Raw genomic sequence first — 27894 nt, 5'->3', positions numbered from 1 at the left:
TTGTGTTATTCACTTGAAATTTCTGAAATCTTTCTAAAGCTCAGTAAATGGTAAAACAAGTAATTTCACCTTTAGCACAAACTCCGGATCCAAATCTGCTAGGTCTCTACACAAAGACAGAATGTCAGAACGGGTCAAGTCTGCAGGATCCGAAAATTTAGGCGAATTCACCAGTGAGCAGCAAACAGCAGAAACTAAAGCCATCTGGAATAAGGAGATTTATGGTAGACTTATCATGGTTAAATCTCTTTCTGCGAGGTATACTGGGTTCCACAGGGAATACCTCGGGGTGTAGAGATGGATCTTGATCCAGAGGCACCAACAGGCTAGAGCTTTAGACTGTCACAGAATGCATTGCGGGGCCTCCTCTATATAACCCCGCCTCCAGGCACTGTGAGCTCAGTTTTAGTTAACCAGTCCAATGTAGAAGCAGGTAAAAGAGAAGGCAGATGTTAGTCACATAGAACCACGTTCTCACGACAGGAGAAGGGACCAGCGGCTAATGCCATACAAACCCAAAGAAGCTATGTGAGTCAGGGTGGGCGCCCTGTGGAACCCAGTGTACCTTGCAGAAAGAGATTTAACCATGGTAAGTCTACCATAAATCTCCTTTTCTGAAGCGAGTTACACTGTGTTCCACAGGGAAAACATTGTGATGTCCTAAAGCATTTCCTCAAGGGAGGGAACGCACCTTAGCGGGTATGAGAACACGGCGTCCAAAGGAGGCGGAAGTATCTAAGGCATAGAATCTAATGAACGTGTTCACTGAGGACCACGTAGCCACCTTGCACAACTGTTATGCGGACGCGCCACGGCGGGCTGGCCAAGAAGGTCCAACAGACTGAGTAGAATGGGCCTTAATAGCAGCAGCAGCCGGGAGCCCGGCCTGCGCATAAGCTTGTGCAATCACCATTCTAATCCATATGGCCATGGCTTATTCGCAGGCCAGCCACGTTTGTGGAAACCAAAAAGTACAAAAAGGGTTTCTGACCTCCTGATAGAGGCAGTCCTCTCCACATAAACACGGAGAGCCCTTACCACGTCCAAAGACCGCTCTTTGGAGGACAAATCAGAAGAGATGAAGGCCGGAACCACAATCTCTTGGTTAAGGTAAAAAGATGACACCACTTTAGGTAAGTAACCTGGGTGAGTTCTCAGAACTGCCCGGTCACGATGGAATATCAGAAAGGGTGGAAGACAGGACACCCTCCTAGCTGAGGCAATAGCCAGCAGAAACAAGACCTTGGCTGTGAGCCATTTACGGTCCACTGACTCAAGAGGTTCAAATGGAGACTCTTGCAGGGGATTCAGGACAACAGACAGATCCCATGTAGCCACAGATGGGACATAGGGTTGAATCCGCAGTACACCCTGAGTGAATGTATGAACGTCAGGAATAGACCCAATTTTCCCCTGAAACCACACTGACAAGGCAGATATGTGAACCTTGAGGGAGGGCAGACGAAGTCCTAAATCTAGGCCTTGTTGCAAAAAAGCCAAAAGTCTGGAAGTACTAAACTTGTAAGCATCGTAATTCTTAGCAGCACACCAGGTAAAGTAAGAATTCCAGACCCTATAATAAATCTGTGCAGAAGCCGGTTTGCGGGCCTTTAGCATAGTTTGGATAACCGCCTCGGAAAATCCTTTGGCCTTCAGGAGTGAAGCTTCAAGAGCCATGCCATCACAGCCAGCCTGGCCAGGTCCGGGTAGACACAAGGGCCCTGAATGAGGAGGTCTGGGCTATCGATAGATCCTGCAGGTCTGAGAACCAATGCCGTCGGGGCCACGTGGAGAGACTAGAAGCAGTATTCATCCTTCTTGCTTGAACTTCCGTAGTACCCTGGGTAGGAGTGACACTGGAGGGAACACGTAGGGCAGCCGAAAGTTCCATGGAATTGCCAGTGCATCCACGAACGCTGCTTGACGGTCCCTTGTCCTTGATCCAAAGACCGGAACTTTGTGATTGTGTTGAGACGCCATCAGGTCAACATCTGGTAGGCCCCACCTGTCCACTGGGAGTTGAAAGACTTCTGGATGAAGACTTCACTTCGAGTGCCGCCTTGATGATTTATGTAAGCCACCGTGGTGGCGTTGTCTGATTGTACTTGAACAGGCCTGTTCTGTATCAGAGGCAGGGCAAGAGTCAAAGCATTGAACACTGCCCGCAATTCCAGAATGTTTATCGAGAGGAGAGATTCCTCCCTGGTCCACCGCCCCTGGAGAGAGTGTTGCTCCAGCACCGCACCCCAACCCCTCAGACTGGCATCCGTAGTCAGGAGGACCCATTTGGGAATCCAGAAGAGACGGCCCCTGCTCAACTGTTCGTCCCATAGCCACCAGCTCAGTGACAAACGAACCTCCGGAGTCAAGGAGATCATTTGAGACCTGATCCGATGAAGCAGGCCATCACACTTGGAAAGGATTAACCTCTGTAGAGGGCGGGAATGAAACTGAACGTACTCTACCATGTCAAACGCCGACACCATGGGATCTAATACTTCATCGCCAAGTGTATCGACACTCTTGGGTGAGAGAGGAAGCATCGTATCCTGTCCTGAAGTTTGTGGACTTTCTCTGGAGACAAACACAGTCTTTGGCTGTGTGTGTCCAGCATTGCCCCCAGGTGCAACATGCTTCAAGCAGGGACCAGATGTCACACACCAGGGGCAGCGGCCGCCGCACTTACCCCTGCGTGGCTGCTGGTCCGTTTGGCGGTCCTCACCTCCGGCGGTCCTCGGATCACGGCGTCTAGCTGGCGCGGCTCCCGGCGGTTCCCCGGAGCGTGGGCGCCGCCATGACAGCCGGCGTCACGTGGGCGGGGAGCAGGTGATGTCACTAACCCGCTCCACCAATCCAGTAGAGGCGGGAGATTCAAAACCAGACGCCGGGCAGAGCCTCGGCGCCTGAGTATTGTCTCTTTTCTGAAGTGGATGCCAGAGCTCCCGTACGCAGTGTGTTTCCCAGCAGCTATACTCCAGTGCATTTAGCATTCAGGGTGCCTTCCTGCAGCACAGTCTCCAGTGATCCGAGCAACTAGTGTGTTCCTCTGCAGTGCAGTTGCCAGCGCTCCCTGGATTCAGCATGGCCTGCGGGCCGAACCAACTTTGTGTTTCCAGCGTTCAGTGTCTTTAAAAACATCGCTCACAAATTCTTCAGTGTCTTTCACCATCGCTCACAAGTTCTTCATTCATCAGTGTCTTTAAAACATCGCTCATAAATTCTTCAGTGTCTTTCACCATCACTCACAAGGTCTTCATTCATCAGTGTCTTTAAAGCATCGCTCACAAATTCTTCAGTGTCTTCATCATCGCTCACAAGTTCTTCATTCATCAGTGTCTTTAAAAACATCGAAAAACAACTAATAAACAGCGCTAACTGAATGGTAGGTATTATTATATTGAGAGAAACAAGGTAATCTAAAAATCTAATTTATTCACAGAAATAATTCTGGTTAAAAAGATATACACATATATGTATACTCATTCGTACCCCCAGCTTCACAAGGCTGGAATTCACATGTACATTCTAAGAACAATAAAACAATAAGACATGCAGCATTCATATAATGTCCTCTCTCCAAGATCAAATATCAGGGATTTTATATATATATATATATATATATATATATATATATATACATACAGTTTTGTGGGCTACAGTCCATATAGAGAGGAGGATTTTCACCCTTTACAAATACCTTGGGACTGGTAAATATATGCATAATACCATTTAGGACCATTGCCATCGGTCCGTGACCATACATCTCTATATGGACTGTAGCCCACAGAACTGTATATATATAAAAAATCCCTGATATTTGATCTTGGAAAGAGGACATTATATGAATGCTGCATGTCTTATTGTTTTATTGTTCTTAGAATGTACATGTGAATTCCAGCCTTGTGAAGCTGGGGGTACGAATGAGTATACATATATGTGTATATCTTTTTAACCAGAATTATTTCTGTGAATAAATTAGATTTTTAGATTACCTTGTTTCTCTCAATATAATACCCACCATTCAATTAGCGCTGTTTATTAGTTGTTTTTCTGTGTTTATGCATTATTGTGGGGAGTGACTACCCCATAAAAACAGCTGCTAGGTAAACCTTCTCTAAGTAGCGCCTGTTTAGATATATATATATATATATATATATCTTTTTTACCTCTTTAAGAACATCGCTCACAAATTCTTCAGTGTCTTTCACCATCGCTCACAAGTTCTTCATTGTTCAGTGCTTTTAAACATTGCTCACAAATTCTCCAGTAGCCTTTTGACATTGCTCACAAGTTCACTTTCTTTCATGTGGGCTGTATTGCTCCCTTCCCTTAATAAAGTTCCTCAGCATTTTTCACCAATCCTAACTATCAGAGTCTTGTATGAGAAAATCCTATATCCGACCATCCCTGCTCCGACACACCTGTGGTTCCTTTTCCCGACCATCGGAAGAACCCCCGAGTCCACAACATCCCCAACCCAGGTCAGTGACACCAGAGAGGACGTCTTCCAGTTGACGAGCCACCCGTGGGCTTGTAGGAAGTTTACCATCAGTTGTAGATGACTGAGAAGGACATCTTGGGAGTTCGCCAGGATCAACAAGTCGTCCAGATACAGCAGGATCCCAAATTCCCTGACGACGCAGATGAGCCGTCATCACGGCCATAACCTTGGTGAAGATCCGAGGGGCCGTGGCCAGTCCAAATGGCCTAGAATTGATAATGAATGTTGCCAATAGCAAACCACAGATATTGCTGATGCGACATGGCAAAAGGTATATGCAGATAGGCATCTTGTATATCCAGGGATACCATATAATGTCCAGGTTCCATGGCCAGTATAATCGAGCGCAGCATTTCCATACGGAACTTGGACACTCTCACAAATTTGTTCAGTGATTTGAGGTTGAGTATAGGCCGGAAAGACCCATTCGGTTTCGGGACTAGAAACAGGGTCGAGTAGTATCCTTTGCGTCTCTGGAACAGGGGAACCGGCACTACCACTACTGTATACAGGAGGGAACGCACAACCAGGTGTAGAGCATGCGCCGTCAATGGGTCCGAAGGGACAACCATCGGTCTGAACTGGCGAGGGGGACGTCTCTCGAAAGAGACTGCATACCCGTGAGAGACGACTTCTCGCACCCATGCGTCTGAAGTGGTCTTTAAGCAGACCTGGGTGAATTGCAGAAGTGGGCCTCCCACCCTGGGATCCCCCAGGGGGAGGCCCGCCCCATCATGCAGCAGGCTTGTTTTATTTGGAAGCAAGCTGACGGGCAGCCCAGGATTGTTTTGCTTTGGGCTTACTGGTTTTGGGAGCATGAGCTTGTCTCGGTTATGCCTGACCTTTTGCTTTACCTTGAGGTCGAAAAGAACAAAAAGTGGTACTCTTTGCCTTCTGTGTAGAAGGATTAGTATTTGGGAGAAACGCAGTCTAAGCAGCCGCTAAGTCAGTCACAATCTTATTCAGATCCTCCCAAAACAAGATGTCTCCCTTAAAAGGGAGTACCTCCAAGGTCTTTTTGGAGTCCAGGTCCACCTTCCATGACCTCAACCACAGAATTCGGTGAGCCAGGATGGACGTAGTCGACGCCTTGGCCGCCATTACACCTGCCTCAGAGGACGCCTCCTGAATGTAATGGGAGGCAGTGGCAATATGAGACAGATATTGTCTGGCAGTGTCAGATATATCCTGAGGCAGCTCTAGTGCCTGAACCCATGCTTCAATTCCTTTTGCGGCCCAGGAGGCTGCTATAGTGGGTCTATGTACAGCACCTGTAAGGGAGTAAATAGACTTCAGGCATCCTTCAACACGCTTATCTGTCGGTTCCTTCAGTGAGGTGACAGTGGTGACAGGCAAAGTAGATGACAGCACAAGACGTGTGACATGGGAATCCACTGGCGGTGGATTTTCCCACTTGTTACACAACTCAGCGGAGAGAGGATAATGAGCTAGCATCTTTTTAGACAGGGAGAATTTCTTTCCTGGAGAAGACCAGGGTTCCTGACCTATGTCTACCAAATGGTCAGAATGTGGTAAGACTACTTAAGTTACCTTCTGACGTTTAAATTTATCAGGATCTACATCATCATTGATTTGTAGAATCAGCTTAATAGCCTCCACCAGGTCAGCGACATCAACTTGCGTTGTAGTTTCCTCGCCAGAAGCGAATGTATCAGTGTCTGACGGATCAGTATACTCCCCATCCTCATCAGAAGTATCATCTGAGATGTTAGTGGCTTGTGAGGAGGAGGCGGCCCGCTTAGATGACCCCTTGACCGCAGAGGGACTTGGGGTAAGATTGATTAAATTGTATCTGGGTAGACAGAGTATCCGCCCAGGGCAGATTAACCATAGACAATATGTGGCTGCAATGGAACAGGAGGTCCCATAGGGGGCGTAAGGCGTGTCACAAGCGTATTAAGCATATTGGAGAACACCCCCCCAAGGTCAGCTTCTGATTGGCTACAGGAGCAGCGGGCTGACTGGGTGATGTATGGCACATGTTACACAGATCATCATTTCCCCCTTAGGCAGATCCCTGGCGCATGCGCTGCATGATACAGGAGCGTCCACGGATTTCCCGCCCTTTGTGTTACACATTTTAGTGACTGTAACAGCAGAGCGTATGAGTATGATACAGCCAGACAGAGTACACTACCTGCGAATAAATCCCCTAGTATGTGACAGCGCACACAGTACACAACACCAGCATCTAAATCCGGTACTATGTGACTGCGTACACAGTACACAACACCAGCAAATAAATCCGGTATTATGTGACTGACTACACAGTAGAATACACTTAAAAGTAAATACTGTGCAGCACTATATATGAGACCCTGACGCTCCTAGTCCTAGGGTACAGAATACAGTGATAGATACAGCTGGGATACACTGAAAGTGAAAATCACACAGCAGATACAGGCACACACAGTCACAGTGACAATGCAGATAATTATTTTAGTCAGACAATAAAACTTCACTGGATTAGATATATATATATATATATATATATATATCTCAGAATTCTCGTACAATATATTCTGGTAGAGGTACACTTGTTCTTAACTAACGCGGTCTTAAAATGACATGTAGAATACTTAAGCGTCTGTAGAATCACAGCGCTGATAAATCAGGCGGATTTACAGAGGAGACTTTGCCCTGCAGTCCCGGAGACCAGTCGCAGCAACTGTTAGAAGATGGCACCCAGCGTCTCAGTCAGGGAGTGAGGGAGTGTGTGAGGCAGCTCCAGAGCGGGAACTCCAGCAGTAGGTTGCCCCCGTAGCTGGGGGAGGGGCTACAGGTCAAGCGCCTTAGCCCCTCTGCTAGTCCTCACCACCTGGTACTATGGAGCCTTATTAAAAATGGATAATGTATTATCCGACCTGTGCTCCCCTGCCCTGGTGGATATAGTGGGGTCCCTGTACGGTCACAGTGTCCACGCCAGTGTCGCGGTCCATCTACTAAAACTGCGACCGGAACGCGATTTAATGGCGGGTCCCGCCTGGGGGACCCTCTTACCTCCTCCCTGAGAAGCAGCCACGCGATCCAGGAGCGCGTCTGCGGTGGTGTGCCTAGGAACTGGAGCGTCTCCATCGCAAGTACCCGGGAACAGAGCCAGCAGGAGTATGCGGCGCCGCTGGGGAGGTGATGGAGCCGCAGCACAGTATGTCACCCTGACATATGAAGGGCTGCAGCCCTTGAAGTCTTCTAAATAGCTTTTTCAGGGCTGCCTGCGCAGCCCCCGTTAAGTGACCTGCTTATGCAGGCACCAACTCTAAAACTGAGCTCACAGTGCCTGGAGGCGGGGTTATATAGAGGAGGCCTCGCAATGCATCCTGGGACAGTCTAAAGCTTTAGCCTGTTGGTGCCTCTGGATCAAGATCCATCTCTACATCCCGATGTATTCCCTGTGGAACACAGTGTACCCTGCTGCAGAAATATATAGTAGAAAAATGTTAGCTCAAACAAATCATTCTTCTAAATGTACTGCCCTCTTTCACCAATATGTACAGGTAAACCTGTATAGACAAACAGCTGGGTCTGCATAGAGTAGTTCATACACTCAGCTCCTATGGATGGCAGAAAATATTCTGTATTTGTCCCTTCTTTCTTTCCTTCCTTTAGAAAGTACATTACAGTAGGTAATCTTATAAATCCAAATGCATAAGGAGTCTTAATACTAAAAAAAATTGGTAGTCTGTGCTGGAATCTGATCTTAGAGTTCTGTAATCACATCCACTGCAGTATTTCATGCCACAACACATTTTCACCATGAACGCTTTATCTATCATACCAATCAAAGGTTATAACTATAAAAGTACTTTTGTGTGGCTCGATACAGTTCTCACAAAACAGCAGCCATGCAGTCGCCAATGCACACGTTTGTGTTTAAAAAAAATCCTGTACTTTCTACCAACTGCTCTCTTTTGTCCAATGTGATTTTTTCCCCCTTTCCAAAAAATCTGTGAAAGATGGTTAGGAGATGTATGTAATACATACTGTACAGTATACCATTAGTTCACAGTATGAAAACAAATTTACAGTACAGTATCCATTTCCTAATAGCTATATACATATCTTCTCTGTAGGCTTCTATACAATCCACCAGTATGTTGTGTTTATAAATTATCCTTTGAAAACATGACCACTGGATGACTTGCAATATCACTATGATTTACACTTTGGGGACCTTATGCTACGTATTATTAATAGACTACAAACACAATAGGTTTGCTTTTTAGTCACTGACCTTTTTCTGCTTCAGTAAAGTCTCTGATTTTTGGTCATCTTGAGTATCAGATACCTTCCCCCCAATTTGTAGTACTTCCTGTGGAGAGTCAGCAGATGGGACAAGTCGAGATGACATCGTTTCCGAGGTAAGCTGTGATGTAAAGTAGGATTTTAATACCTACCAGTAAATCCTTTTCTCTTAGTCCGTAGAGGATGCTGGGGATGCTTCAAGAACCATGGGGTATAGATGGGATCAGCAGGAGACATGGGCACACTATAAGACTTTGAATGGGTGTGAACTGGTTCCTCCCTCTATACCCCTCCCCCAGACTCCAGTTATAGGAACTGTGCCCAGGGAGACGGACATTTTGAGGAAAAGGATTTATTTAATTATTTTAAACTAAGGTGAGATACATACCAGCTCACACCACTAACACGCCGTACAACATGGCATTCAACAACAACGCATGCAACGGCATGACCAACAACAGTCACAGATTGACTGAACTAACGCAACATGAGCATAACTATAACCAAACTGCAGATACAGCCCGCACTGGGACGGGCGCCCAGCATCCTCTACCGACTAAGAGAAAAGGATTTACCGGTAGGTATTAAAATCCTATTTTCTCATGCGTCCTAGAGGATGCTGGGGATGCTTCAAGAACCATGAGGTTTATACCAAAGCTCTAGAACGGGCGGGAGAGTGCGGATGACTCTGCAGCACCGATTGACCAGACAAGAGGTCCTCCTCAGCCAGGGTATCAAACTTGTAAAACTTTGCAAAGGTGTTTGAACCCGACCAAGTAGCAGCTCGGCAAAGTTGTAACGCCGAGACTCTCCGGCCAGCTGCCCAGGATGAGCCCACCTCATCCTGGTAGAATGGGCTTTCACCGATTTCGGTAACGGCAATCCTGCCGTAGAATGAGCCTGCTGAATCGTATTACAAATCCAGCACGCAATAGTCTGCTTAGCAGCAGGAGCCCCAATCTTGTTGGGAGCCCACAGGACAAACAGAGCCTCTGTTTTCCTAATCTGCGCCGTTCTGGTGACATAGATCTTCAAAGCTCTGACCACATCGAGAGACTTTGACTCCGCCAAGGCGTCAGTAGCCACTGGCACCACAATTGGCTGGTTAACATAAAATGATGAAACCACTCTTGGCATAAATTGCTGACGAGTTCTCAACTCCGCTCTATCAGCATGGAAAATCAAATAGGGGATTTTGTGAGACAAAGCCGCCAACTCAGACACTCGCCTTGCAGACGCCAAGGCCAACAACATGACCACTTTCCAAGTAAGGAATTTTAACTCAACCTTGCGCAAAGGTTCAAACCAATGTGATTGCAAGAATTGCAACACCACATTAAGGTCCCATTGTGCCACTGGGGGCACAAAGGGAGGTTGGATGTGCAGCACGCCTTTTACGAAGGTCTGAACTTCTGGAAGGGAGGCCAATTCTTTTTTTAAAAAAAGATCGACAAGGCCGAAATCTGTACTTTAATAGAGCCTAACTTTAGGCCCGCATCCACACCTGTTTGTAGGAAATGGAGCAAACGCCCCAGGTGAAATTCTTCCGTAGGAGCCTTCTTGGATTCACACCAAGACACATATTTTCTCCAAATACGGTGGTAAAGCTTTGCCGTTACTTCTTTTCTAGCCTGTGTAGGAATGACTTCACTGGGAATACCGTTTCGGGCTAGGATTTTGCGTTCAACAGTCACGCCGTCAAACGCAGCCGCGGTAAGTCCTGATACATGCACGGCCCCTGTTGTAACAGGTCCTCCCGAAGAGGAAGAGGCCAGGGATCTTCTATGAGCAACTCCTGAAGATCTGGATACCAGGCCCTTTTTGGCCAATCTGGAACAATGAGGATCACCTGAACCCTTGACCTTCTTATAATTTTTATCACCTTTGGAATGAGTGGAAGTGGAGGGAACACATAGACCAACTGAAACACCCACGGTGTCACTAGGGCGTCCACCGCTATCGCCTGAGGGTCCCTTGACCTGGAACAATATCTCTGAAGTTTCTTGTTGAGGCGGGACGCCATCATGTCCACTTGAGGAACTCCCCAACGACTTGTCACTTCTGCAAAGACCTCTTGATGAAGACCCCACTCTCCTGGATGGAGATCGTGTCTGCTGAGGAAGTCTGCTTCCCAGTTGTCCACTCCTGGAATGAAGACCGCTGCCAGAGCGCTGGCATGTCTTTCCGCCCAGCGAAGAATCTTCGTGGCCTCGGCCATCGCCGCTCTGCTCTTTGTTCCACCATGGCGGTTTATGTACGCCACTGCTGTCACGTTGTCTGACTGAATCAAGACCGGCAGACCTCGAAGAAGATGTTCTGCTTGCAGTATGCCGTTGTGGATGCTCTTAATTCCAGAATGTTTATGTGTAGACAAGCTTCCTGGCTTGACCAGTTTCCCTGAAAGTTTCTTCCCTGTGTGACTGCTCCCCAGCCTCGGAGGCTTGCATCTGTGGTCACCAGGATCCAATTCTGAATCCCGAACCTGCGTCCCTCCAGAAGGTGAGAACTGTGCAGCCACCACAGAAGGGAAATTCTGGTCCTGGGAGATAGAATTATTTTCCGGTGCATGTCCAAGTGAGACCCGGACCACTGGTCCAGCAGGTTCCACTGAAACACCCTGGCATGGAACCTGCCATACGGAATGGCCTCGTAGGCCGCCACCATCTTCCCCAGCAACCGAGTGCCGGTTTCAGAATCTGTTTTACCATGTTCTGTATTTCCAGAGCTTTTTCCAATGGAAGAAAAACTCTCTGCAATTCTGTATCCAGAATCATACCCAGGAACGACAGCCGTGTCGTTGGATCCAACTGTGATTTTGGCAAATTTAGGAGCCAACCGTGTTGTTGCAGAATCGTCAGTGAAAGAGCAAAATTCTTCATCAATTGCTCCTTGGATCTCGCCTTTATGAGGAGATCGTCCAAGTACGGGATAATTGTGATTCCCTGCTTGCGCAGGAGAACCATCATTTCCACCATTACTTTGGTGAAAATCCTCGGAGCCGTGGACAGACCAAACGGCAATGTCTGAAATTGGTAATGACAATCCTGCACAGCAAATCTCAGGTAAGCCTGATGTGGAGGATATATGGGGACATGTAAGTAGGCATCTTTTATGTTGACCGACACCATAAAATCCCCCTCCTCCAGACTGGAGATCACTGCTCGTAGAGACTCCATCTTGAACTTGAATTTTTTTAGAAAGAAATTGAGGGATTTTAGGGTTTAGAATTGGTCTGACTGAGCCATCCGGCTTCGGGACAACGAACAGGTTCTAATAAAAACCTTCCCCCTGTTGAGATGGGGGTACCGTGACAATCACTTGATTTTGACACAACTTTAGTATCGCAGCGCTTACTATCTCCCTTTCTGGAAGAGAAGCTGGCAATGCGATTTTAAAAATCGGTGAGGGGGCACGTCTTGAAACTCTAACTTGTACCATTGGGTTACTATGTCTACTATCCAAGGATCCAGGTCCGAGTGCACCCAGACCTGACTGAAGAGTTTGAGACGTGCCCCCACTGGAGCGGACTCCCGCAGAGGAGCCCCAGCGTCATGCGGTGGATTTGGTAGAAGCCGGAGAGGACTTCTGCTCCTGGGAACTTGCCACAGCCTGTGACCTTTTTCCCCGTCCTCTCCCCCTCACAGCAAGGAAGGAGGACCCACGTCCTTTTTTTAATTTATTGGGCCGAAAGGACTGCATCTGATAGTGAGACGATTTCTTCTGCTGTGCAGGTAAATAAGGTAAAAATGAAGACTTACCCGCGGTAGCCATAGACACTAGGTCAGTGAGGCCGTCGCCAAACAAGACCCTACCATTAAACGGAAGAGACTCCATCGCCTTCTTAGAGTCAGCATCAGCATTCCATTGATGTATCCACAACGTTCTCCTTGCTGGCATTGGCCCTTGAACCCAAAAGGCCAATATCCCTTACAGCTTCTTTTAAATATGCTGCAGCGTCCGTGATGTGACCCAGAGTCAAAAGCACACTATCCCTGTCTAGGGAATCTACCTCAGATGACAAGTTATCTGCTCACCGTTCAATAGCGCTACTCATCCATGCCGCAGCAACGGCAGGCCTGAGTAGCGACCCTGTAGTGACATAAATGGATTTTAGTGTATTTTCCTGCTTACGATCTGAAGGACCCTTTAGGGCTGCCGTGTCAGGGGACGGAAGCGCCACCTTTTTGGATAGACGCTATAACGCTTTGTCTACCGTGGGGATTGACTCCCACCTTTCCCTGTCCCCAGAGGGGAACGGATAAGCCACTGGAATTCTTTTGGGAACCTGTATCTTCTTGTCAGGATCTTCCCAAGCCTTTTCAAAAAGAGCGTTCAGTTCATGAGAGGGAGGAAACGTTACCTCAGGTTTCTTTCCTTTAAACATACAGACCCTAGTATCAGGAACAGCAGGGTCCTCAGTGATATGTAGTACGTCTTTTATTGCCACAATCATGTACTGAATACTCTTAGCCAGTTTTGGATGTAATCTGGCATCACTATAGTCGACAATGGAATCAGAGTCCGTGTCGGTATCTACTATCTGGGCAAATGCACGTTTCTGTGACCCCGAAGGGGCCTGGGTCTGTGACAAAGCATCTTCCATGGATTTCCTCCATGTTTGGTTCTTAGACTCAGATTTATCAAATCTCTTAGTCAACCTTAGTCACCTTTGCATTTAAAACACTCAACATATTCACCCAATCATCCGTCGGCGATGCCGACACGGTCACTCTCACAGTATTTTCTGTCCCCACTCCAGCCTCCTCCTGTGAAGAGCATTCAACCTAAGACATGTCGACACACACGTACCGACACCCACAACCACACTGGGGCTATAGGAGACAGACCCACAATAAAGCCTGCAAGAGGGACACAGAGAGAGTTCTGCCAGCCCACACCCAGCGCCTATCCCGGTACTGAGGTCAGTAAAATGACTGCCCAGACCTGTTAGCACTTTATATATAAACAAATCAGCACCAAATTATTTGTGCCCCCCCCCCCCCCCCTTTTTCACCCTGTTACTTGTACAGCAGTGCGGAGGACAGGCCAGCGTCTCTGCAGCTTCTGAGGAGAGAAAATGGCGCTGGTCAGAGCTGTGTGGGCGAAGCCCCGCTCACTACATGGCGCGCTTCAGTCCTGCTTAAAACTATGTTTATACTGGCGGGGGTCCCTTAACCAGTGCCCGGGGCACTGTTATAACACATGCCAGTCTGAATTTGAGGTCTCATGCTGCCCAGGGCGCCCCCGCCCTGCACCCTGCCGTGCTGTGGTATGTGTGGGAGCATGGCGCACAGCGCGGCCGCTGCGTGGTACCTCTTCTGCCGTCACTGAAGTCTTCTGATCTTCTCATACTCACCGGCTTCTATCTTCCGGCTTTGTGAGGGGGTTGACGCCGCGGCTCCGGGAACAAGCAGCTAGGCGTACCGTAGTGATCGAACCCTCTGGAGCTAATGGTGTCCAGTAGCCTAAGAAGCAGAGCCCTTGAACTCTTAAGAAGTAGGTCTGCTTCTCTCCCCTCACTCCCACGATGCAGGTCTCCCTGAAAATAACAAACCTAAATAAAGTCTTTTTCTGAGAAACTCTGGAGAGCTCCTCAGTGTGCATCAAGTCTCACTGGGCACAGAATCTAACTGGAGTCTGGAGGAGGGGCATAGAGGGAGAAGCCAGTTCACACACATTCAAAGTCTTATAGTGTGCCCATGTCTCCTGCGGATCCAGTCTATACCCCATGGTTCTTGAAGCATCCCCAGCATCCTCTAGGACGTATGAGAAAAGGAATTATTTAGCAAATCAATTCGTAGTGATGTGTATTACCACCTTGGTCTTTTGTATACTATACCTGGAAATCTGAAGTGGCCGTTTCACCAGACTGCAATTCTTGTGCCTGAGATTTAGGTAATGGCACACTGTCTTGCATCATCAGCTCTTCCTGTAATTCAGATTCCTTTTCCTTGTCAACAACCAAAGTTGGCAGCAGGTTTGAAGTAACGCTTTGGTGAATTGGTAACTTGGTTGTTCTCCTGCTGGGGAATATCTCACAGTACTGGTGCTCATTAGATTTCACAATTGAGTTTGGAGAAAGTATGGCAACATTAGAGATTTCAACGTTAGGGGTCGAAGAAGAGATAAGATGCGCAGGCACATTAGTAGGCAAAGAAGAGACAGAGGATGCTGCTTGTTTAAGGGGCAATGAAATATTAGCTGTTTCAACCTTTGTAGTCAAAGAAGCATTATGGTTCACAGCAGCACTGGAAAGTAAGGCACCGGAAGGCAAGGCAGAGAGGGAGGTTACTGCATGTTTAGGAGAAGATGAGAGGTTGGTATGTTCAGAGCAAGCAACATCTGATGTTAGACAAATATTTGATGTCTGCACGCTTGAAGAGGTCAGAGGTGAGCCTAACAGGTTAAAGGATGAAGTGGATAAAGACAATTTAGTGTCTACAGGTGTATGTGAACTTAGAGAAAGGCCACTATTCAGAAGGGTATTACAGGTCAGGGACACTTTTGATGATAGCATGGTTTGAGAGCACAGGCTGACATCACTGGACAAAATAGAGTTAGTGGTCGTAGTTAGGTTTGGGGATGCTTTTTCCCAGGAAGGATGAAGCATTGTATTCTTAGGTTCACTAGATTCCACATTAGACCGAAAAGCAGTGTTTAACCAATCAGAAACAGGCAATGTCAAAGCCAGTCTACGTCGAGGCTGAGATAGCTGCTTTGCCCCACGTAGACCAGCATTCTCCAGCGGAAGGACATCAGAGGAGGGCATGATGGAAGTCCTGATCCTAAAACACAAAACAGCAGCAGTTACTAAAATAATCACCTTCACCTGTGATAATGTACAAAGATACTCATGTAAACCAGTAATTCATTTTTATTTTTTTTAAATAAGTTGGACAGCTTACAAAATGCTATAGATACATATGAACCATATTTTTCATTTGTTTTTATTTTTAATGTATTTTAGATTTTTGTAGAAGACTTCTGTAATACTATCATTGTTTATTTATAAGGCACCACAAAAATGACAGCACTGTAGAGTGGGGAAGTAATGGGAGGCACTCGATATCCCGGCTGTCAGGATCCCGGTGCTCTGCATACTGGCGCCGGGATCCTGACAACAATTCTCCCTCTTGGGGTGTCCACAACACCCTTGGAGGGAGAATAAACGTGCCCATAGCATGGCGTGCACAGCGAGCCCGCAAGGGGCTCTTCTGCGCTCACCCCAATCCCGGCGCCAGGATGCTGGGCGCCGGGATCCCGAGCGCAGGTATCTCATAGTACACCCGAAGTAATGTATAGCATATAACAAAGATATACAGTCAGGCATGGTGGACATGCAGGAAGCATAGAACTCAGCATAAAATGTAATAGATATATGACAGTTGTCATAAAAAAACAAGTACATTGCAAAAGACAAGTGACAAGATGTATTAATGCGATTTTAATGGACCTCATTCATGCTTACCTGTGGAAATTTCCACCTGTATGTTCCATCCTCTTCTTGCCAGGACAGCGCCATGATACCCAGCTGTCCTGGTGATGTCATCACTTACTAGTAATGACCCGGGTGATGTAATGCTCATGTGCTACCACTGGCCTGGGCATGCGTAAGGAACCAGTAATGGAGAGGGATCCGAAGAATTTCACGTAACCCAACAAATCTAATAGTGGTGTTAGCTATCAGACACAAACTCTAGAAAGGTACTGTATGCTTTCCGGTGATTGATGGATGTGTCCACAACGTGGCCCCATCCCATAGTAACCTGTAGGGACTGCTGTGCTGTGGGACTGCAGCAGATATCTCTGCTATCTGCTGAGGTCCCTAATAATACATAAAGGGGATCCTTAAGTGATGCAAAACATCAGAGCAGATCAACCAATCGTATGAATGATTGGATGCGTACATGGACTGAAGAGAACCAATCACAAACAATTTGTGTAAGTAATAAATGGGTAAATGAGTGGTCGAGGGGAGTTTTTTTTAAATATATTTTTATTGAAAGAATTAAAATATGTAAACAAAGCACATAAAATAACAATATTGTAATTGTGGGAGAGTTGTATTTTATCAATAAAGCTTATATCATATTTCCTTTAGAGACCCCCATTCCCCCCTGCCCCTACATACACAAACACAAATGCTGGCGCCTATCCCCCATGATGGCAGTGTACAGATCGTGTGCATAGATGCCTCCTTTGCTCTGCCCTCCTGTGCCATCACCAGACACTCCTCTCCAGTACTCAGGGGTTATGAGGTGGCTTCTTCTATTTACTTCTTTGTCATGCAGGAATCCACAAACTCACTCCGCAATGTCCCTTGCTGAATGCCCACTTACTGCTCAGATCACAGCTGCTACACTGGTGACCGCTTCTCTCAAATACAGAGTGAGAGGCCTTACAGCTGCCCACTAAACAACCACTACCTGCAGGAGCTGCATCTGGCCAAGTCCCCTGTAAGTGGTTATAAATAGGAGTGGGTCCACATGTGGCTTTCTGATATTAATTCAACTGGACACTTAATAAATTCTTAATAGACAATAGCTATAAACCCCTATACAGCCGTACTGTGTGCACTGGAGCCGCCTTATGTAGACGATATAGAAATCAATTATTGGTTGGGGGGGTTAGGTTTAGCCTGCAAGGGGAGGGTTAGGCTCTGGCTGCAGGTTAGGGAAGTTAGGGATTAGGTGTAGCATAGTTGCCTACTAGGTGTCGGGATCCTGAGTGTTGGGATGCCGCTGACGGTATTTTGACTGCCGACATCTCAAGCACCGGGTTCCCGATACCATCCCAATTACGTGGCTCAGCACGGGATATATAAACCAGAAACCAAAGGTCTTTAGCAGACACTGTGACACGTTATTAGTTATAACGTGTCACAGTGTTATAACTTTCTTTGGCAGCATGTAGATTTGCATTGCTTGTCTAGGCAAAGGTCACTTGATAGCTCATGCTACTCAGAAAAGAAGTGACTCAGAAATTTTTATAAAACTCTTAAAAAGATACCTGTCTTGGACTTTGGAATAATCTTAAAAGAACATCAGACAAACATGAAGTGGCAGCAGCCATTTTAGAGCTGAACCAATAGCTATTAGTATTCTTAGTGCATAGAGTGTGCATCTGCATTTTTCTTTATCCAGTCCTTCCTATAGTTGGGGTGCTGATATTAGCATTAGCGATATTAGCACCCAAGGTCGTACTGCAATTTGCAATCACATCGGGTGAATGTATCAACCGCCACAGGCAGGGACAGGAGCTCCGAAAGGAACCCGTCCCTGCGATGTGCCAAGTGTGGTCCCGGGGCTGCTGCACATGTGCACAGCGGCTATTTCCGGTGGAGGGTTCCTGGGAAACCCTGCCGGAACTACAGCCCCGATCTGTGGCCCATAGGCTGCCGCAATCTGAGGATGAGTGTAGCTGTGGGGCCAATATCCGGAATGCCACCCGCCGACCCGATCACTATATGTATCTGCCAATCGATCGAACGTCTGCTATATCGCTCTGCATCTACTTAGCTGTAGAAGTCATGACTGATGGACACATGGATGGATGGGAATATATAAAGCTACAATGTTAGAGTAATACCCCTTTTACACCAACCAGCATATTACACGGGTTATTGCACATGAGCGTGCATAACCCGTGTTGCTGGTTGGTCTAAATGGGCCCAGTTGGAATAATCCGGCTCAGGTGACCCAGTATTCCAACTCGGGTAGTTTGCGGGGTTGAACACGGGTTCAACCCTGCAAGCTGTCCTGTGTAAACGGAAGCAGCTGTCCTGTGTAAACGGAAGCACCCTGCAAGCTGTCCTGTGTAAACGGAAGCAGCTCCCATTCACAGTGTATGGAAGGGCGGCGCTGGGAGATCATGTCCCAGCGCTGCCCCCGCCGCGTCACCGGCAACGTCACCAACCCAACAATATGCCAGGGTTGGTGACTGCAGAAGGAAAGGTCGCAGCCGGGCAGCAGCCGTGTCAGGCTCCCGGCTGCGACCTGCGTTTTAGGTGTAAAAGGGGTATTACAGTAAAGCATAACAACAGTGGTCAGGAAAGATACACCTCCCCTACCCCCCCCCCCCCCCCCCCCAAAAAAAATGCAATTAAGCCCACTAATCTCTACCCTGTGTTGTGCATGTTGCCCACCAGGCTCTTAATCATATACACAGACCATGGTGGAAAAAAGCACAAACTCAGTTTGATAAATTTTGTGTCTATACCACTTTTCCACCTAAATACCAGGTCCACTACACCTTCCACCAGGGTTATTCCCGGGTAGCCCTTTTCACACTGCAGCCGTGTACAGGGTTGCTTTTCTGACAGTGAGCCAGCTCTCTCTATGCTTTAAATGCTTTTTATGCTACCTGGGGTAACCCAGCAAAAACCCGGGTTACTGCTGCAGTGGAAAAGGGGTAGGCTAACATACTGTTCCTTTAAACATGGACACTCATGAATTACACAGGTTGTGAGGTTGGCTGACTTCAAGTCTGCGTTTCAGCTTGTTTTAACCACCCACAGATCCTGTGTAATTCATGAATGTTTCAGTTTAAATGGACAGGATAATAAGCCTGAAAAAATGGTCTAATACCCCTTTCAAACTAGCACAAAAGTCCAGAGTTTTTGCACGTGAACACGCATCAACCCGGGGTGTGTAATCATGCACTATTTCCTTGCAGTCCTCACAATACATTTGGATTGCTTTTTTTTTTATTTGAGCTGATATAAACATACCCTGCGGTTAGGATTACCACCTCATCCCTTTAATTCTGGACACATATTAATTACACAGGTTCTGTGGCTGATTATAACCAGGTGAAATGGAGTCTTGAAGTCAGCCAGCCACAGAACCTGTGTAATTAATATGTGTAAAGGGATGAGATGGTAACCCTACCTGCGGTATCACATCTGAGCAATCCTATATAATAAAAGCCAAGTCAAGCTCCTCACCTCTGTTATGAGCACTGGCGGCCACATGGACCAAATTACTCCTATGTGTGCTGGAAGCTGACACAGCTCAAAGTAAAAGTGATACAAAGGGGAGATGTTACAGCCTGCTGCCGCTGCTGCTGCTAATATTAATAATATTGATCTGTTTCACACTTGCTGCAAAGAGGACTGGGTAGAGAGAAAGAGTGGGGGTAGGGGTAGATAGGGACTGGGGAAGAAAGAGAGAGGGTGGGAGCATTAGGGCAGATGGGGACTGGGGAGAGAGAGGGGGTAGGAGCAGAAATGGCATGGAGGGGGAGTGGTTGTGTCAGATAGGGACTGGGGAGAAAGTGGAGTGGTAGGGGCAGATAGGGACAGTAGAGAGAGAGATGCAGTTTTTTTTGAATAAAGTCACCTCTATGGTGCCAGCGTGAGCCACTAGAGGGTGCCCAACGGAACTCCGTTCAGATCACGGACACACACGCACTCCCTATGTACACTGCACCCTTCCTCTATATACTGCCCTTATATACTGCTCCACCCACCATATACTGCCCCTTTATGCACACTGCACCCCGATACACCTCCATATAGTGCCCCTATATACAGGGCACCCTCTCCTCCATATACTATGCTGTAACTCCAGGTTACTTGCCACCTCGGGACTCAGCAACAAGTAGCAGCAGTAACCAGGAAACGGATGCAGGAACCACTGCACGGTCCCACAGCCAGAGCCAGATTAAGGGGGGCGGGGGGGGGGGGGGGGGGGGGGGGGAGGTCACAGGGGGTAAGTACCCCCTGGGCCCCTGTGTCTAAGGGGTCCCCCGTCCTCAGATGCTATCTCCTTTGCAGGGACGATTCTGCTCAAGCCTGCAGCACCATAGAAGCTTAGAACACTGCAGTCATTAGGACCCAAAGGAAGCACTACACAGCTTCCTTCAGGACTTCAGAACAAGATGCTGCATCAAGATAATACGACCCCAAACTCCCAGAAGATCATCCACATTCCACAGGCTTGCATTCAGCGCTTTCACTATCATCTATCTCCAATCTCTCTCTGTCTGTCTCTATCTAATCTATCTATCTATCTAACTGTGAAGGTCTGACTGTCTGATCTATCTAATTTCTGTCTGCCTATCTGTCTATCTTAATAAATACCTATAGATATGTATAGGCAATTAGATATACACTATAGATGTGTGTGTATGTGCAGTGGTGCAAGTAGAAAAAAAGTCTTACAGGTACTGTGTGCTCGCGCCAAAAAATGGGTGCAGCCAAATGCCACATGGGGCATGGCCAATGAAAATGGGCGCGTGATACACATATGGGGGGAGGGGCAGATACACATATGACCCCTGTCGAAGTAAAAAATATTACATAGAAAGAACATACAAACTCTACACACATATAAGTCGCTATATTTGCAAATACGCGCAGCGAGCACAGCAATATATGGTAACACACGCATTTACACGGACATGCCACAGAGATGGATTCAACACTTATTTCATACAGTACATAATTATAATAATATCAAGCGCCAGACATCATAATGATTTAAAATTATATAAGGAGTAATGTCATGTATGTGTATTATTTGAACGAAGCCAGATACACCGGTCATATTTTGTATTAAAGCAACCAGATTAATATGTAGATTCATTTGATACTTGTTATTAAGTTGTAGGACAATGCAACAAATAGTTATGATTAAATGTATGAAAGCTAAAATCACTCTTATTAGGACAATGGACAGGAAACTCAGGCCAGCCCCTTTGATTGTCTTCAAGGCTGAACCTGGTTAGCATACGAACAAACCAGTGACTCATCATGAATGAGAAAGTTCCCTCCCTTAGACTAGATGTGTGCGCCTGGCGTCTGCAGTATATATTAGAGTGGGCATTTAAATATTTGTTAGAAAGCAATTTGGTATTTACAGATGAGGGCTCTTACGGGATATCATGGTCTTAAAGATGAACTGTACATTATAAACGCAACGCTGTGGTCGATCAGCTTGTGGTGGACGCATCGTGAAGCTGAGAAAATCATATCCGTGTGTATTGTTGTGTTATCAGTAAGCCAATGATATGAAAAAATTCAAGGGACAATGGCCCTCATTCCGAGTTGTTCGCTCGCAAGGCGATTTTAGCAGAGTTACACACGCTAAGCCGCCGCCTACTGGGAGTGAATCTTAGCTTCTTAAAATTGCGAACGACGTATTCGCAATATTGCGATTACAAACTACTTAGCAGTTTCAGAGTAGCTTCAGACTTACTCGGCATCTGCGATCAGTTCAGTGCTTGTCGTTCCTGGTTTGACGTCACAAACACACCCAGCGTTCGCCCAGACACTCCCCCGTTTCTCCAGCCACTCCCGTGTTTTTTCCGGAAACGGTAGCGTTTTTATCCACACGCCCATAAAACGCCGTGTTTCCGCCCAGTAACACCCATTTCCTGTCAATCACATTACGATCGCCGGAGCGAAGAAAAAGCCGTGAGTAAAAAAACTATCTTCATAGCAAAATTACTTGGCGCAGTCGCAGTGCGAACATTGCGCATGCGTACTAAGCAGAAAAACGCTGCGATGCGAAGAAAATTACTGAGCGAACGACTCGGAATGAGGGCCAATGTCTTTCTCATAATATTTAAGATGCTAAAATGTATTTTTATTGTTGCAAAACAAAGTTCAAATAACTCATAGTGTTTGATTCAGATTGGATTGTTTATCTGTTGAGTAGGTTTAAAAGTACATTTAAAAGTTGCTGCATAGCCTTGATATAGTTTTTTTTTTTAACTCAGGCCTATAATAACTTCTGGTGCTTGTATAATGTGTGATTTCTTTGTGACAAGGGAAGCCGCATGGTCTGTCCTCCATTTTGGACCAACCACATGGCCTGTCCACCATTTTGTGTAAACCTCATGGATGTGGAAGGGGGAGGAGCAGTGGCCATTTTAGGAAGGTCATTTTCTAAATAGCTGATTTTCAGTCTGCTCAGAACAATCAGTTTCCCTTGTCACATCAAGCACCATTTATGAGTTACCAATGCATTTATTTAACCCATGCCATAGTCAATTACAAATAGTTTCAATTGGGCCTAGTGAGAATAAATGGTGAGATAAGTTTTTTTTTTCTCTTTCCTTCTTGTCTGTGCGTAATTACTTTACATCAAGTGGGGGGTTGCACACAGATTGAAAAAGGAAAGAAAGAGGTTTGGTTTTGTTTTTTGTTTTTTTTTTCTTTTCCTTCCAAGACTTGTAGAATATGCTTACTAGGGAGGATAGCCATTGAAATGCAAATTAACAGCAAATAGCTTTCATATGGAAATAAGAGGTAAGGTGTCTCATAGGAGACCAGTGAATGGTACATATATATAATATTATTATAATTATGTGTATATTTATATCAGTGTATGTTCTGCAAGATAGCTATCCAATCTGAATCATATCATTTAAATTATTGATTATTGCTAGATTCATTTAGATCTGTGTGAAACCGGATACATTTGTTGCTATATAGGTAAAACTGAAATAACAGTGTTTAAGAAGTAAATATAAAGCACAACATGCAAGTCTGGCCCGGTCGTTAAAGGTTTATACAGGAAAAAAAACTGGGTGTTGTGTTAAGTGAGCGATTATAGTTAGTATTGCTCACATTTATAGAGACTGTGTGGTTTGTTTTATTGCGTACGCACATTGGTACACGTGGTACGGAACGTGAGGACAGCGTACAAAAACGTGCACGTGGCGCAAGGCCGCACACGTGGCATAGGGGTACGCACGGTTGCGTAATTACGCAAGCTTGCGTAGGGTTGTGTGTGCATAATAAAACCACACTATATTTGTTCAATTAAGGTGTGACAGTAGCCACGCTACAATAGCACAAAACTACCCGGTTTCTAAAGCAGATTAGTATAAAACTTTTGTTTAAACTGTATTGCCTCTGGGGGTAAAGCTGCCAATCAGAACGAGTGAAAATTTTCTGTACAGAAAAACAAAGCGTATTTGAATGAGTGAAAGCAGGAGTGAGTGGAGCTGAACCCAGGAACTAAGTGGTCTAAGTGGTCTAAGTGGTAACACTAGGTTAGTAGTGGCCCGGTGGCGTAGGGTTCGCTACCTTGCGTGACTAAGTGGTCTTAGTGGTCTTACTGATCCCATACAACTAAGTGGTCTGGAGTGGTCTAGGCTAAGTGGTCTACAGCAATCGTAGGGTATATAGATAACTAGTATCTATAGGCTGTGCTATTGCATCGCATGTCCGTGTGTTCTGCACAGCACAACGTGATACCATTGTGTCATATGTGCTGTGGAAGAGCATACGCAGACGTGATTGTATAGACAAAGGGGGTTTTCTTTGATAACGTCGGGAAATCTCCCTGGTGGGCTTCACTGGAAAGGGTGAAGGATAGTTATCTAATGTCTCTGTTTTTCACCCTACAAACAATTCCAGTTGAAAGATACCGAAAAGGAATTTTTTGCTGCCTCTCTCAGGAAAATATTCCAACAGAGCTTCCACCGAAAAAAATTACGGTGCTGTAAGGTCTGATAGGAGCCCTAAGTTGGGTACATCGCCTTCGCTATCGACAGTGTATGGTAGTACCGGCCAACGTGGGCGAGAGTGGGTGGAAGCGCTCGGAGAACTTTCACCGTCGCCTTATATTGAGTATTTTGGTATTTGTGGGAATAGCCGAGAAGGCAAGACCCACAAATTATGGGAGCCAGTTGCTCAACTAAGGGACGTATAGTAGGCAGGGTTCAGGCAGAAGAGTTGGGATCGAGAAGGTCAGACTCGGGACCGAGAAGGTCAGATTATGTGTGGAAAATATGGTTCACACGCTGAAGTTTTTTTGCAATGAATGGTTACATATGACTGACAAAGATAGGGTACCATTCCCTAGGGTGGGCAGCTTTGAACCAGAGGTATTGCAGTACTTAAGGATAAGTATATGTCTGATAAAATCCCGAAAACAAAGGGTCAGACATACAAATTGTTTACACCTGTGGCAGCAAGAGGGGTTGGTGAGTTTTATCCTAAGGTATTGCAGGTGGTATGTCTAACCAAAGTCATATAAGACAAGAATGGAAATATAAGAACTGTTTGAACTTGTAGCAACAATAAACAAGTATGAAAAAAAAAAAAAAAAGAGAGAATGCAAGTACACCGCCATATGTAGATGTGGAAGCAGTTACGGCCAGCATACAAACTATAGAAAATAATAAAAATATGAAAAATATGACTGTAACCTATATATATGTACTAATGAATGTTGAAGTTTTATTTAGGAGGAGAAGGTGACCTGATTGTTTTCAGCCATTTCTCATGCACCCAGAGGAGTATCCAACCGGTAAAAGAAGAGCAGTAGCCTGCGGAGGAAGTGGCTGAGACCAGTGGAACAGGTAAGTATGGTATCATTCGTGTACATATATAGTAAAACCCCCCCCCAAAAAAAAAAAAATCAAGAAAGTAACGTCAGAAATGGAGAAAAACCTGTCCGCACATTAGTATTTGCCAGTAGGAAAGCGGACAGAGACAAGGTAACCCCCGGGTATTTCTTTCAGTTACCATATAAGAAGTATTCATTCCTAGTAATGCCCCTAGTCAAGATGAGCTCGGAAATGTTTGTTGGACCATGTACAGACCCTTAATACGGGATGAGAAGGATTGAATTAATACTTCGCACGACCTAGATGCTTGTTAAACTAAACTTTTTTTTTTGTCTTTTGCAGTAATAGAAAACTCTCCATCTGGATAAGATCACTGGTAAACACTAATTCGGCAAATGGGAGGTGGCTGTCTCTGTGCTAATGGACGGGCTCAATAAGGCATTGAGGGTCAGGGTGCAGACTTCTTTGCCAAATTGGAAAGGGGTAACAGTAGCTAATCTTAGAGAGTGTGCTATTAAACATCACAAGAATAGTGCTAAGCGCAGAGAACAACAGGTGAGAGGTTGAGGACGATAAGTATACTAGCACATACAGGAAAGACCCATCAGTCCAAACCCCAGATCCCAAATGGTCAATAAAATATGATACACTTGTAGGAAGGAAGGGCATTTTGCCAGAGATTATAGGAGTAGTAGAACACATAGTCAATATAGACCCCCTAGACAGAAAACACAAGCCACATTATTAAACACATAGACGGGACCAAGGGACATATAGTAAGGAATCATAAGCCATATAGAAAACACAGATTCGGGCAATGGGAAGAACAAAATAAATGCAACATTACCCTTTGACAAAACTTGCTGGGGTTAAGATGGGGCCTCTAAACTTTTGCTTCTTTTTTCCTAGCAGAAATGGCCCCTGATTAACTTAATTTTGTTAGATATGATGTACATATACTGTGCTCCCGCTCAGAAAGTACAAAGTATGTTAGACACCCACGAAGACTAATGTTACATATCACTGTTCTAGATGCATGTCCATCACAGGTAGAGGAAATTATCTCACAGATACCGGGTTCCCTATGAATTTAGGATGGACAGGACACTGGATTGATGGCTGGGATAGTCCCAATAGCGATACGACAAACACAGAATTTTTTTGTAAGGGGAGTAGACCAAGTAGAGAATCACTTCCCCGTAGTGCCCAATCCAGTTGTCAAATTTTTATAAAATCTTCTTCACCTCTACAAACTCATCTGTCACCAACCTCTATTCTGTTCTCTACAGTTTCCTCTTCATCTTTTGCGTTCACACAGGGTGGTACAATACATGGACCCAAGTATAGTTCAAACTCCAAAAGGCTAGGTCCTTCAGAGTTCTGCCCAAACCCAGTATATCACAGCACGATAACACCAATATTACTGCAGTGTACCTTGTCATGCACAAATGGTGGAGAATGGGATTACTGGTGAAGGGAAATTTTGTATAGACACTGATATGCCTGTTGATGAATGGCAAACCTGACATTTTCTTTTTCATTTTCTTCTTCCTTCTCTCCTGTAGAGATGTTTCTTTTTTCTTTCTTTTTTTTTTTGAGTTATGCTCATGGTACTCTACATTGCAAACACACGATAAAAAATAAAAATGAAAAATTTGTGTTCCCTACAGGAAAAGGCAGTTTGGAGGACAAAGGGGTATGGCCAGGAGTCCTCAGGACTGTGGACAGGTGGACACGGTAAGCCAGTAGCCCCCAGAGCATACCTTCCAAGTCTAGCTGAGGTGGCACAAGGTCTGACTCATCTAGGCAAAGAGGGTATGTGCAAGCTGATGAGAGCCTACTGGTGTGCGCCAGGATTCTATTCTCATGCAGGTAAGACAGCAATGACCTATCTTACTTGCTTGAGGAAGAATATTGGTAAGGCAATACCAACAGAGCCATCCCATATCCCTCCTGCAGACAGATCTTTTCAGGAAATACAAATCGACTTCGCACAGTTAACACCCTTTAGGAATTATTGTTATGAATTGGTGTGCACTGATGTTTTCTCAAACTGGGTAGAGGCATTTCCTGCCGCCACGGATGCTGCTGTGTTTACCGCAAAGAAAATAAGATTTGAAACTTACCGGTAAATCTTTTTCTCCTAGTCCGTAGAGGATGCTGGGGACTCCGTAAGGACCATGGGGTATAGACGGGCTCCGCAGGAGACATGGGCACTATAAAGAACTTTTAGTATGGGTGTGCACTGGCTCCTCCCTCTATGCCCCTCCTCCAGACCTCAGTTAGAGAAACTGTGCCCAGAGGGGATGGACAACATGAGGAAAGGATTTTGTTAATCTAAGGGCAAGATTCATACCAGCCCACACCAATCATACCATACCAATGATACCATATACCATATAACCTGGAAAATACGCAACCAGTTAACAGTATGAACAAAAAACAGTATCAGTCAACTGTAACATAACCCTTATGTAAGCAACAACTATATACAAGTCTTGCAGATTTAGGCCGCACTGGGATGGGCGCCCAGCATCCTCTACGGACTAGGAGAAAAAGATTTGCCGGTAGGTTTAAAATCTTATTTTCTCTTACGTCCTAGAGGATGCTGGGGACTCCGTAAGGACCATGGGGTTTATACCAAAGCTCCGGGTGGGAGAGTGCGGATGACTCTGCAGAACCGACTGAGCAAACGCAAGGTCCTCATCAGCCAGGGTATCAAACTTGTAGAATTTTGCAAACGTGTTTGAACCCGACCAAGTAGCTACTCGGCAAAGCTGTAATGCCGAGACGCCTCGGGCAGTCGCCCAAGAAGAGCCCACCTT

At 45.9% G+C, this 27894-nt stretch overlaps 1 protein-coding gene across 7 annotated transcripts in view; it reads right to left on the bottom strand.

Annotated features, from left to right (window-relative positions):
• LOC134890326 (telomerase protein component 1-like) overlaps positions 1-27894 on the bottom strand; it is a 262589-nt gene that overhangs the window by 201768 nt on the left and 32927 nt on the right. For 6 of the 7 annotated variants that reach the window (XM_063913448.1, XM_063913445.1, XM_063913451.1 and 3 more), the window contains exons 2-4: positions 14604-15549; positions 8754-8885; positions 70-204 (exon numbers count right to left, since the gene is read on the bottom strand). In XM_063913448.1, the coding sequence (XP_063769518.1) occupies positions 70-204; positions 8754-8885; positions 14604-15533 (1197 nt within the window). In that variant the 5' untranslated portion in view covers positions 15534-15549. The remainder of the gene's footprint in view (positions 1-69; positions 205-8753; positions 8886-14603; positions 15550-27894) is intronic. The other variant, XM_063913452.1, reaches the window with a different exon arrangement.

Source organism: Pseudophryne corroboree, chromosome 1 (assembly GCF_028390025.1).
Source record: "Pseudophryne corroboree isolate aPseCor3 chromosome 1, aPseCor3.hap2, whole genome shotgun sequence".
In the NCBI taxonomy this organism is placed as follows: Eukaryota; Metazoa; Chordata; class Amphibia; order Anura; family Myobatrachidae; genus Pseudophryne; species Pseudophryne corroboree.
Note: the sequence above shows the minus strand (reverse complement) of the source record. Positions and strands in the feature narration are given on the sequence as shown.